Source organism: Rhamphochromis longiceps, linkage group LG17 (genome assembly GCF_057381845.1).
Source record: "Rhamphochromis longiceps isolate RC_006_pf linkage group LG17, R_longiceps_female_GT1.1, whole genome shotgun sequence".
Lineage (NCBI taxonomy): Eukaryota > Metazoa > Chordata > Actinopteri > Cichliformes > Cichlidae > Rhamphochromis > Rhamphochromis longiceps.
Genome location: NC_140573.1, coordinates 20,105,029 through 20,117,669, shown reverse-complemented (window position 1 = coordinate 20,117,669; position 12,641 = coordinate 20,105,029). Strand labels below are relative to the sequence as shown.

At 37.8% G+C, this 12,641-nt stretch overlaps 1 protein-coding gene across 1 annotated transcript in view; it reads left to right on the top strand.

Annotated features, from left to right (window-relative positions):
• ptprb (protein tyrosine phosphatase receptor type b) overlaps positions 1–9,364 on the top strand; it is a 39,095-nt gene extending 29,731 nt beyond the window's left edge. Inside the window, exons 31-40 of the mRNA XM_085387713.1 lie at positions 121–138; positions 263–344; positions 1,162–1,252; positions 3,542–3,618; positions 3,702–3,836; positions 4,008–4,130; positions 4,640–4,803; positions 4,973–5,108; positions 6,993–7,113; positions 7,309–9,364. Of these exons, the coding sequence (XP_085243839.1) occupies positions 121–138; positions 263–344; positions 1,162–1,252; positions 3,542–3,618; positions 3,702–3,836; positions 4,008–4,130; positions 4,640–4,803; positions 4,973–5,108; positions 6,993–7,113; positions 7,309–7,331 (970 nt within the window). The 3' untranslated portion in view covers positions 7,332–9,364. The remainder of the gene's footprint in view (positions 1–120; positions 139–262; positions 345–1,161; positions 1,253–3,541; positions 3,619–3,701; positions 3,837–4,007; positions 4,131–4,639; positions 4,804–4,972; positions 5,109–6,992; positions 7,114–7,308) is intronic.
• The last annotated feature ends 3,277 nt before the right edge of the window (positions 9,365–12,641 follow it).

The window sequence follows — 12,641 nt, the reverse complement described above, 5'->3', positions numbered from 1 at the left end:
TCCTGTATTATGTTTGTGTTACTGTCTAGTTGATTACCCACCTTTATAAACCAACCTATGTTTCACCACCTTATTGTACTGTCACATGAATTAATTCATTTTTTTAATCTTCTGTTGCAGTAACCGTCGGATCACCAGGTGAGAGTTTAGGCTTTATTTCTGAAACTTTGTATGTAATTAATTTGTTGAAATGGCTAAAAATCACCACTCTACCTCCAGTATATACCTTTTGCTGAGTATTTGTCTATCTTTCTCTGTTCAGTCCTATCAAAGCGGGCCATTTCGAGTCGCATCTGACCAAGCTGCAGGCCGACTCCAACTACTTGCTTTCTGAAGAGTTTGAGGTAAGTGTATGAAAATTATTACAAAAGTGTGTTCAAGAACCTGATCAATCATACTATTTGTTTGTTGGGCATGTCTTCAGTTTTCATTTGGAGTGTTAAATCTCAGGAAGACAGAAAGACACACTGTTTCTTTTACCAGAGGTTTTGCATATTAATAATATTAAATCACTGTTGTAGCAGCCCCTGGCATTAAGAATGACAGAAGAGTCTCTAACGGGTGCAGCCATTTATTTCCTCACCAAACACGGCTCACTCTCTTGACATCATTGAGCACCTTTAAAACTATAAAATAAGGAAAAATTAATACCCACACAGTCCCTTTGACTGTGTGGGTATTAATAACAACAAATGAACTTAAATTAAATCAGGTAAATTAAAAAAAACAAGTACTTCTGTGATATACAGTCACTGATAAAATAAAACAAAATAGGTCTTTTAAACTGCATCAAAGTGCTTCGCAGTTCAGTTGAATAACATCAGATCACTCTGTTGGAATAACTCTGGGTTTTGGACACCCATCTTACACTCAAAAACCTTGAAAGTCTTCCAATTGTGTACCAACTTCACAGCAAATCAAACTGCTTGTTCTGGGCTCATGCTTATGCCAGTTGGCTGTTGGTTTGACTTGCCCGCCTTTTCAGAACCATTTTGCTTTTCAATCATTGCTTCTCTGAAACTTAAAGGTCAAGTAATGTACCATGACTCTGATGAGGAATGGCACTGCTTTTCTTCAAAAGCAGATTTTGGCTGGTCTTGTTAGTCACAAAGTCCTGATGTTTATAACTGTACAAATGTAATTATTCTCATCTCTGTTCAGGATCTGAAGGATGTCGGCCGTAACCAGACGATGGATGTCGCCCGAGTGCCGGAAAACCGAGGAAAGAACCGCTACAACAACATCCTGCCATGTAAGTGCAGTTTTTAGCTTTAAAGCTTTTTTGCTTCTCAAAAAGTTAAAAAGAAAAAAGAAAAAAAAAACAGTCACTCCACATAACAGTTAGCTGACAACCCTTCAAGTCCCTCAGTGAGAAAGAAAAATAAATCAAAGTGGAAATCATGGCAATTATCACATCGTCAAGAGCTTTAATGAGGCAGCACCTGTTCCCTTGGTGACAAGGATGAACTCTGAGGCTTGAGGTGATAAAAGCCTTCATAATTACACAATACTACTGAAAATACAGCATCTATGTGGAATATTTACTCATTTAATTAGCTTTTTGTTTCCATTTCTTAGCCACCCAAGCAGATTGTCCTCTATATTATTTATTATCCACACGTCACAAAATAGTTTCGCATAGCATCTTTTTTCCAACCAGCAGATTAAAAACTATAAAATGGTATGTCCTCCAACCAGTTGATCAGCTGATACCAACAACTGGCCAAATTTAATTGATCTTAAAGTTTCAGCCCTCGTATCCGAGTCCAGTTTAATGAATTTGCATAACTGAATTTTTGCTCATTCAAAGGTAGTGTGATGATGGGCTGAAAAACAGCTAAATTATATTAAGGATGGATTGATTAAAAAAAAAGAAAGAAAGAAAAAGAAAGGAGCGGTTTTAAATAATGACACGGAATCTGAATTTCCTTGAATGACGCAATCTTTACTCAGGTAACAATAACATTTGCTTGAAATAGCACAAAAGAGTTGATTTTTTAATTGTTATTACTCAATTAATGAATCATCTGTGAAATGTAATGTTTAAAATTATGATACATCTGTGAAAATGTTTTCTGTCTGCGTCGTTGGGGATGATGCCAAATTAGTTTTAAATGTCTGAAATGTTAGTTCATTGATTTTTTGCTATGGGAGTGATATACAGACAGATTTCTAATCACATGAAGATTGTTTGGTACATCTGTTTTACGCAATTATAAATGTAATTTCCACATCCACAATTTGTCATTTTCAAAGTTTTTCCTTCTGAAGTATCCTCAGTTTAAAATAAAGTAATTAAGCATCCGTTATTTTTAACTGCAAAAAAATCAGATTTATGACTTGAGGTGCCACATTTACAACATCACCTCTATAATTAACTGTCAGAGAAGTAAACACACTTACACCACACACACACACACTCTCTCTCTCTCTCTCTCTCAGTGAAATGAGTCATTACTGAGTCTGTTTCGCATTCACACATCTTTCACATTCAATAATAAGAACCTCAGGAAAGCTGTGAGAGACGCTGTTTTCATTACTTATTCTGGAGTGGATGTGTTAGAATTTCACCATCAGACATAAACTGCATCCTTTACCCTATGGTGAAACATTAATGTGACCATATTGATTAAACTATAAGGAATCTGCGCTTATTGCTTTTACAAATATGCCCTCAGTAGCTCAAAATGATGGTTGCTTCTTCACTAAGTAGACTGATAGAAATTTAATTGGGCAATTTTCATAATTGTTCGTTTTTGGCTGGGTTAAGGTTAAATGTGCGAATCTGATGTTTAGTATTATTGCAAAGCTGCAATAAGATGATATAAATTTTCTTAAAATTGCAAGAAAAAAATAAGAATAACTGAATGACTGAGAGCATCAGTTAAACCTGTTTTAATCCAAAATGTTTAATGTTATCCAAAAACTGGCAAACAATTTTTAATAAATATTAATAAATATTAATTTATCCCTGATTTTTCCTCTCAAGACTACCACACTACCACTACCAAACTGATTGGCCTTTTTTCTATATACTGACAGTTTAATAAAGGTTAACTGATAAAAAAAATTTGAAAAAAGACATTTTAGTGAAACTTCTACAATGATGAAACACAGAAAACAAGAAACAAGAAAACTTTAGCAATACTTCAGAGTCAGAGTCTGGCTGTCGCCCTGTGGTGCTTTTATAGCCTTCACACTTTTAGTTCTGGGTGTTCAAACTGATTTTAGGTAAATGACTACTTAATAAATAACCTCTAAAAGTGCCCAGCTCAGCAGCAAACAGCAGACAGTTACAGCTTTTGAAGTAAGAGAAACCTTAAGAAGCTAAAAACCCAGAAATTATTTATAAGAACAGGTGGAGACCAAAAATGGAGCTAAAACGCCTTATGGTTACGTTGCTCTGTGGATGCTGGATGTAGTGGGAGGAATTCAGTCAACATTTATTAAACCAGTTCAGTACTCATTGCATTAGAGTTAGTTTAAACTACACGTTAAAGATAATGAAAGCCGCTGGTGACTTATTTCTTCATTTTTCTAGATGATTCTACCCGAGTGAAGCTGTCGTACCTGGAGGACGACCCCTGCTCCGATTACATCAACGCCAGCTACATACCTGTATGAGCACATGCTAAAAAGCACAAACTGAGCGCACTCACTGACAATGACACTAATACCGCCTCTCTTGCCTACATGTGCAGGGTAATAACTACCGCAGGGAGTACATTGCCACCCAGGGGCCGCTCCCGGGCACAAAAGATGATTTCTGGCGGATGGTGTGGGAGCACGGCGTCTACAACATCATCATGGTGACCCAGTGTGTGGAGAAAGGACGGGTGAGGCGTCCGCTTGATCAAAATGTCCACTTGAGTGGAACGATTATGAAACTGAAATTATGAGCTTTGATTGCAAGCTGAAAAGAGCTCCAGATTCTTCTCACAGGTTAGCAAAGGAAGATAAACTCAACCCTGAGAAGTAATTAAACTATATGAATGCTGTGTTTCCAGGTGAAGTGTGACCAGTACTGGCCTGCAGACAGAGAGCCTCTGTACTACGGTGATCTGGTCATTCAGATGCTGTCAGAGTCTGTCCTGCCTGAGTGGACCATCCGAGAGTTCAAGATCACCTCGGTATGTTTCTTTTTACTCTCGTTTTTTATTCCAGCGTAAAAATGTAGAAAAGCAGTAATATCTAAAGAATGAAGAAGGGATATACTTATTGTGAAGCTTTCATTTTCATAACTTCTCCAAATAAAGCTCATGTGATAAACATGGCCAACCAATGTCTGTAAAGTTGCAGAGATTTGAGGTTTTAAGGGGATATCCTTATACAGTATGTTTATCTCTGTGACAGAGAGTCCACCCACCTGCTGTACAAATATCTGTTAAAAGGGGAGGAGCTAACCTCCATGAAACCACCCTTGTTTCATGGAGAGGGTGAATCGAGAGGCTACAGAAGGATTATTCTGATTATTTCTGCATGTTTTTGGTGTGGCCATGAAAAAGTTGATTTCCACTATGTTATGTTGAAACGAACGTTATGTCGTTATGTTACATTATATCTAAAGCCTCAAAATCCAGACCTTGAATGTCGCTATGGGTGATAACAATCCTAATAAATCCATTATCGACCTGGACAGGAGAGCAGCTGCAGTTATCCTCGGGTACTGCGTCACTTCCACTACACGGTGTGGCCTGATCACGGCGTCCCTGAGAGCACCCAGTCCCTGATCCAGTTTGTCAGGACAGCCCGGGACTATGTGGACCGATCGCCCAGCACCGGAGCCACTGTCGTTCACTGCAGGTAGATGCTTGAGGCTGTCCTCAGGGAGAAATCTGATTGGCTGTGAGTTAACAGAATCCCGCCATTAGAAACCCCCCCCCCCCCAAAAAAAAAGTGAACTATTGAGTCCTTGAACCTTCTTTGATTCTCTGTTTAAGATCTTTGATAACTGGATGTTTTTGCTTGTTAGTGCTGGAGTCGGGCGCACAGGGACCTTCATCGCTTTGGATCGGGTTCTGCAGCAGCTGGACTCCAAAGGAACCATCGACCTTTACGGCTGCGTGTTCGACCTCCGCCTGCACCGCCAGCACATGGTCCAGACTGAGGTAAGAGCTACATTCAAATATTTAAGTATTTAGCTTTGAATTCTAGGACATTCGTTTGATTATTTGATTTCAACTTGTACACCAGACATTTCTCCCACTTAGACCAGTGATTGTAGCACTTCAGTTCATCTCATTATGTTTAGCAGGTATTTTAGTCATTATTTCAATTTTACTTATTAGAATATGATTAAGGATAGTCCCACATGGAAGCAAAGGCAAACAACAATAGACTTTGAAATAAACCAGTCGCAAAAAAACAAATAATTGGAAGAAAAGAAACCAGATTTTATTGGCTATTGATAAATCTGCATGGTTTATGGTAATACATCATTAAAACTGAAACTATTAGACAAGAAACATCAGGAAATATTGACCTAATCTAGAATTTAACTACCAATAAAGATTTAGAAATAGGATGTTATCCTCCTTTTTAGTAAATATTGAATGCAAATTGGTTTTGAAAAAACAGTTTATGATGACGTTACCACACCCAAACCAGTTTGTAGCAAATCAAAAAAAAATACTATTGTACTGTGGCGGAGGCGTGGCCCCGGGCGCAGCTGCAGGGGAGGAGTGGAGCGGAAGGCTCATCAGGGCGGCGCTGCGAGGCCGGTAAGAACAGCTGATGTTGTTTATGGACTGATGATGGTCTCCCTCCGCTGTGTTTATAGTGAGACGAGGAAGAGCGGCCAGCAGAGAGATCAGCTGGGCTCGTGAGCTGTCAGACTGTGTGACTGAGTCAGCTGTCAAAACAACAAACACTTGAATAAATGTGGAAGTTGGCTGTACCTACCTGTGTGTGCGTGTGTCTGTGCCTGGTGTATTCCACATGTACATAAAAAACAAGTTCAACTATTAATATTACAATGAGAATTTTAGACTAAACTGGAGCTACATCATTAAAACGTGAGAAAAAAATTAATAATGGAAGCTATCAAATATGGTAGTCTGAAAATTCTACCAATTACTGTCGTTATAATACTAAATTGTCAATCTTGATCAAACCTGGATCAAACAAATAAAGGCAAGGCAAGTTTATTTATATAGCACAATTCAACAACAAGGTGATTCAAAGTGCTTTACAGAGACATTAAAAACAAAAACAAATAAAAAGCATGATTTAAAATGTGTGTTGGCCCTGCGACAGACTGGCGACCTGTCCAGGGTGTACCCCGCCTCTCGCCCCATGACAGCTGGGATAGGCTCCAGCGCCCCCCCGCGACCCTGGAAAGGATAAGCGGAAGCGAATGGATGGATGGATGGATTTAAAATTAATTAAAAAAAACAAAAAAAAAGCAAAACAGTAGATAAAATCAGAACAGTAGATATCAGCAGTTAAAATTTAAGTTTTGAAATTTAAGCTTAAAAGTGTGGATTTGGTGTTTTATTCAAATGCAGTTGAGAACAGGTGAGTCTTCAACCTGGATTTAAATAAACTGAGTGTTTCAACTGATCTGAGGCTTTCTGGGAGTTTGTTCCAGATATAAGGAGCATAAAAGCTGAACGCAGCTTCTCCGTGTCTGGTTCTGACTGGGAACTGATAAAAAAAAACGGATCCAGATGACCTGAGGGAAAGGAAAGAAAAAAGAAAAAACAAAGCTGATTTAGTTTTAGATTTAGTCTTAATCATGTGTTTTTGTCAATTCAATTTTATTTGCTGACGAAAGGATCAATAGTATTTTGTCCTTTTGCATTAGTTTTTATTTTGTTATCGTCGTGTTTTTGTCAGAAATAAAAAAGGTTATTGATGGAAACTGACAAATTATTGGTTAGTGAAATTAATGTCTGTGTTTTCCATGGGACATGAATGAATTCTGCAGTGAATGCTCTAAAAGCACCGGAAGGTGTTTATTACAACATTATAACGGTCTTGTTGCATTGCAGTGCCAGTATGCCTTCCTGTATCAGTGTATTCGGGATGTCCTAAGAGCCAGAAAGCATCGCAGCGAACAGGAGAACCCTCTCTACCCCATCTATGAAAATTTCAACCCTGAGTACTGCAGAGGTGAGACTGTTTCTAACATTTGTCATCGGAGCCCAGAAATGAAACAGTCCACCTGTGGACGTGAACCGTCCCATTTCTGTGTTTGACAGTTGAACTGAAACTGCATTTATATATTTCAGTAGAAACTGTGTATTTGTCTGCAGCACACATAAATCATAGTCATTTTTTCCCTTTTTTGTCCCTTTGTTTTCTCAGATTTCATTTACACTGGACGCTAAAGAGATGACGATGTTCATGCGATCAAAACGAGGAAACATTCCAACACAAGAAACGGACAAAACAGGGAATATAAATAAATAAGTCCAAGATTGTAAAAACCTTTTTTCAGGGCTGTAGGTCTTGCACTCTGAATCACTGGTTTTACAGCAACAAATTCATTGAGGAAAAGTAGAAATTAAAGTGCAGATTTGGGATTAAATAAAAACAAAGCATAAGACAAGTCGGAGGTTCTGGGTTTGTTGGCGCTGCAGGGAAGACTTTCGTAGCTAGAGCTGGTGATCAGCTGGTGATCAGCACAATCTGAGAAAAGTTTTTAAAATTTAGCAAATAACACCTCACAGACTTTCCACTAAATCTACAGTCTGATTTTATTCAACACAAGAATCCAAAACCATTAAAACATCTGACACTTATTATTTTTAACCATACGTTTATATATTTTAAAAAAGGATTGAATGATAATTGTGCAGCATATTATTATAATTATATAGTCATTTCTGTAATTTTGAATAAATCATCTTCCGTAAAGCTGTTTAAGAACTGTGAGTACCTGTTAAATAATCTGCATCTGAGCTCAGATTGGCATGCAAATTGGATTTCTTTCTTTTTTTTTTTCTAAATCCACCTGACAGTCCAGCAAAGTCCACCAGCTAAACATACTGGAACAGCTCAATTTACAGGACTGCTTTGACTCAAACCTACAGAGAGAAGGCACAAATGATCGATCAAATTCAGCCCTATCTGAATCCTAAATGTTAAAAAAATATATAGTTTATTGTCAACAAAAACAACAAACTTTGAAAAATTAAATTGTTAAAAATGGATTTAAACTCATTGAAAAACATAGTGGAGTCCCTTTAATGTAGGCACTGGTTGATCTCAGGTTGTTGTGATCCAAATAATAACTGAGTGACAGCAGGGAAGGAAAGAGCCATCTATTTTTTATACCCTCCAGTATGTTCTCACTTACTGCTCCATATAAGCTGTTTATTTAAAAATTCTAAACACACATATTGCTGTATGTAAATATAGATGTAATACTCTTTTTTTTTTCTTTTTTACAATATGATGAATATATATGTCTGTCAACAACTGCCTGGTTGTGTAATACTTCTGTTTCTCTTTTATACCTGTTGAGTAGCTGCAAGCAAACATAACCTGCTGTATTCAGACTTTAAAGAGGCTTTATTCTCTGTCATATATTTTATAATACAGCATTAGACATTCATGTTAAACGTGGCCAAAGTTTTAAATACTGAGGTATGCAAATGTAATCCCTGTAAAGAAAAGTACTTTTAGTACAGATCACAAGCTCCAAGTGCCGCCCCTCAACTGGCTTCTGAAAGCTGGCTAATCATAAGATAAGTTTTAAGAGAGGGGAGGGGCCTTAAAGTGACAGTAGCCTGTTTCTCAGAGGATTAAAAAATAATAATAGTAAAAAATACTCGATATCACATTAAGCTACTTTACTAGCCTGAGAAGAAAGCTCTGGAGTTGGAAATGAGCGCACTGATCTCCTCTTTAATGTAATTAATGCTTGTAAACCATTTAAACTTTAAACATAAAAGACTGAAGTATGAATACAATGCAGAAACCTCATGTTTTCTTAATAAAACCATCATTATAAATATTGTGAAAGAATTTGACTTTTGTGATTGTATACGTTTCTAGAAAAAGCAGAGATTTTTTTTGCTGGAGGATTTTCATTTTAAATTACCTCTGCCCATGCAACATATTTTATTTTATAGTATTATGATATGGCATTTTACATTTACATTACATTTAAAATACTATGGCTAAATTAATTATTATGAAAGCTGGTCTGCACTTTTTCTTTTTTTTAAAGATTTTCTCTGATACATTCGACCTGCTGGATTGTTTTATGTAAACTTTATTATGTTTGTCATATCGTGATGGATTCATGAAAGTGAGTTGGATTTAAATAACCATGCCCTAAGAAAATGTGTAATTGAGTTTTAGAATTTGCTGTCCTGTTGTTGTAAACTTGATCATAAAGTGCTGAATAAAAATATCTGCCTCACTGTTTGTGGCCTTTTTTCTTTGGGTGAAAGGTTACAGTAGCTCATAAATATTATGCACACATTTTCAAATGCTGCTTAAATCATTCTCCATGTTTAACATTTTTAAGATAATGATATTTCAAATATATAGATATTTGAAATTTAAAATAAAAAAAACTTCATTAGAATTTCGAAATTCCTCTGAAGGGTGGCTGGCGTCTCCCTTAGAGATAGGGTGAGAAGTTCGGCCATTCGGGAGGGGCTCAGAGTAGAGCAGCTGCTGCTCCACATCGAAAGGAGCCTGTTGAGGTGGTTCGGGCATCTGAGAAGGATGCCCCCTGGGCGCCTCCTGGGTGAGGTTTTCCAGGCATGTCCCACCGGGAGGAGGCCCCAGGGCAGACCCAGGACACGCTGGAGAGATTATATCTCTCGGCTGGCCTGGAAACGCCTTGGTGTCCCCCCGCATAGGCTGGAGGAGGTGGCTGGGGAGAGGGAGGTCTGGGCTTCTCTGCTTGGGCTGCTGCCTCCACGACCCGGCCCCGAATAAGTGGAAAAATATGGTTGGATGGATAGAATTTTAGTTTTGCTTAAATTCAGTGATAATTTGTTTTTAGTAAATTCTTATGTGAATTTACTAAAAGCTGCTGTGAATTTTCTCCATGATAAAGATTATTTGTATCATTTGCAAATAAAATGAACCGCAATATATCTGATGATCTAGAGGTTTAGACCCCATATAACTCCACAAGCAAGGTTTAAAAGTTTGATTAATGTTCTCCCACCTTCATAAACTGTTGCCTGTTGTTTATGTAACTTTTCATCCAGTCCAACGCCACCCATCTAATACCATACATTTCCAATTTATCAATTAATATGTGATTGGCAAGTGTGTCAACAGCTTTCTTCAAGTCAATAAAGACTCCATGTGCATACGTTCTTTGACTGATACAATTTGTGATTTCTTCATTTAGTTCAATTAATGCATTAAACATTAATCAGTTTGACATAAATCCATGTCAACTCTCTATTAATAGTTTGTGTTCATTTAAATATTTATCCAGTCTATCAATAAAGTATTTCACTAGTGTTTGGGTGAATCGTGAGTGTAGAGAAACAGGCCTATTCATTTTGTTCGGAATTGTACCGCCTTATAATGACAGATTGCAGATGAAGGTTGGAGGTTTTTAAAATCATTCAATTACATTTTTAACAGTTTTCATATCAATACCATTTCAGTTAGTTGAGATTTTGTCCTGACATCTCTCTACAACATCAATTATTGTATTTTCCTCTTGTGCTGTTAGAAACATTTAATTAGGATTTTTCTTCTATTTGTTCCTCTGCTCTTTCTCAAAGCAGTAATTTTATCAGCTAGGTCTCATCTGAAACTTACAAAGAATTTATTAAAATCATCATTCACATTTCTTTAGGTCTGCACTTTATAAATTCTCTGTACAGGATATATTTCTTTTTACTGGCGTTTTGCAATATCTTTGGGATCCATGGACTATCTATATAATCCATTTTTTTGTTTTTGTTTTTGTTTGATGATGTAGAAGAATTTGTTCAAAACAGGTACCAGAAAAAACCAATAAAAAAAATAGCAGGAATCCAAAATTGTCTGAACACAATTACTAAGAAACATAAATGTAAGCAAACAGACAAAGGCCTGACTGGGGCCCAGGCTTAAATACACACAGCAGGGTGACTGGGGCACAATGGAGATGCGTGAGATACACAATTGAAACTAATCAGGGAAAAGAAGATAGTGGAAGTGAAACTAAACACAACACAAACGAGATAAGAAACCATCAAAATAAAACCAGAAATAACTAAATCATAAGAACAACTTGCACAGACTTAGACTTTATGAGATATGGGAGAAACAGGATAAGCGGAAATATAACTCACAAAATCAAAAGTGCCAGGATCATGATATTTCTCTAGGGCTGGAACACATACTGTGTCATTTTGCATGCCACCATTCTCACCTGTTTGTAGATTGTTTTGTTGTCCTGCTTTTCCTTCCTGTAATTACTGTAATTACCTCAAGGTGGTGTCGGACAGGCGGATGCTGTCCAAGATAAAGACAATGTTGGATAACACCTCCCACCCACTCCATGACATGCTGGTCAGTCACAGGAGCACGTTCAGTGAGAGACTGAGATTACCGAAAAGCACCACTGAACGACACAGGAAACCTTTCCTGTCTGTGGCCATCTCCCTGTACAACACATCCACTTAACACACTGGTTACCAGTGTTGGGACTAACGCGATATTAAGTAACGCATTACAGTAACTACGTTATTATTGTGGTAACGAGCACGGTAACTAGTTATTATGCCAAAACCGGGAACGCGTTACTCGTTACTGGGATTTAGATAGGCTCGTTATTCGTTACTTCGTGTGGTGGCTATCACGGAGCTTCCACAGATTCAATAACATTAGCAAGTGGTGGAAGCCAGCAGGTGGATGAAGGAAAAGGGAGGCAAGAGGAGAGACCCGAAGCGGCCGCTGGTCTGAGAGTGTCAGGTGAACTGAACTTCAGGTAAGAAGTTATAACCTGCAGTCCATCTGGGTCAGATATGAACCAAGTTTAGGTGGAGTTTATTTTCGTTATGCTAACTTTTTCGTACTGCGTGCTAGCTAGCATGACGGAGTTTCTATACAGCTGGGTGGTGCTATGATGTTACTGATGTTGAACTTTATTTTGTTCATAAGGTTAATTATTAGAGTTGCCAAGCGTCCCGCAAAAAACGGAATTGTCTCGTATTCAGAGAAAATATTACGCGTTTCGTATTGTGGTGAAAAGGAACACAGTTTGTCCCGGACTTCAGCTACAATGAAAAAGACTTTTGTTTTTTCAATAGGAAGAGGGCCATGTGACACATCACACTTATTGGTAATGTCACAAGAAAAACAATAGTGTGCTTGGTTTCACGTGTTAACGTGTTAACCTCTTCGACATGTCAATGGCTGTGAACAAAGAGAAACTTGTAAATAACTCATGAAAGAATAAAGTTACGTTGAAACCAAGCACACCATTGTTTTTCTTGTGACATTACCAATAAGTTTGATGTGTCACATGGCCCTCTTCCTATTGAAAAAACAAAAGTCGTATCCAAGATGGCCGACTTCTAAATGGCCACCATGGTCACCACCCATCTTGAGGAGTTTGCCCCCTCACATATACTAATGTGCCACAAACAGGACTTTAATATCACCAACCGTTCACATTTATTACGGTGTATCCATATAAATGGCCCACCCTGTACTTGACTCAGAGT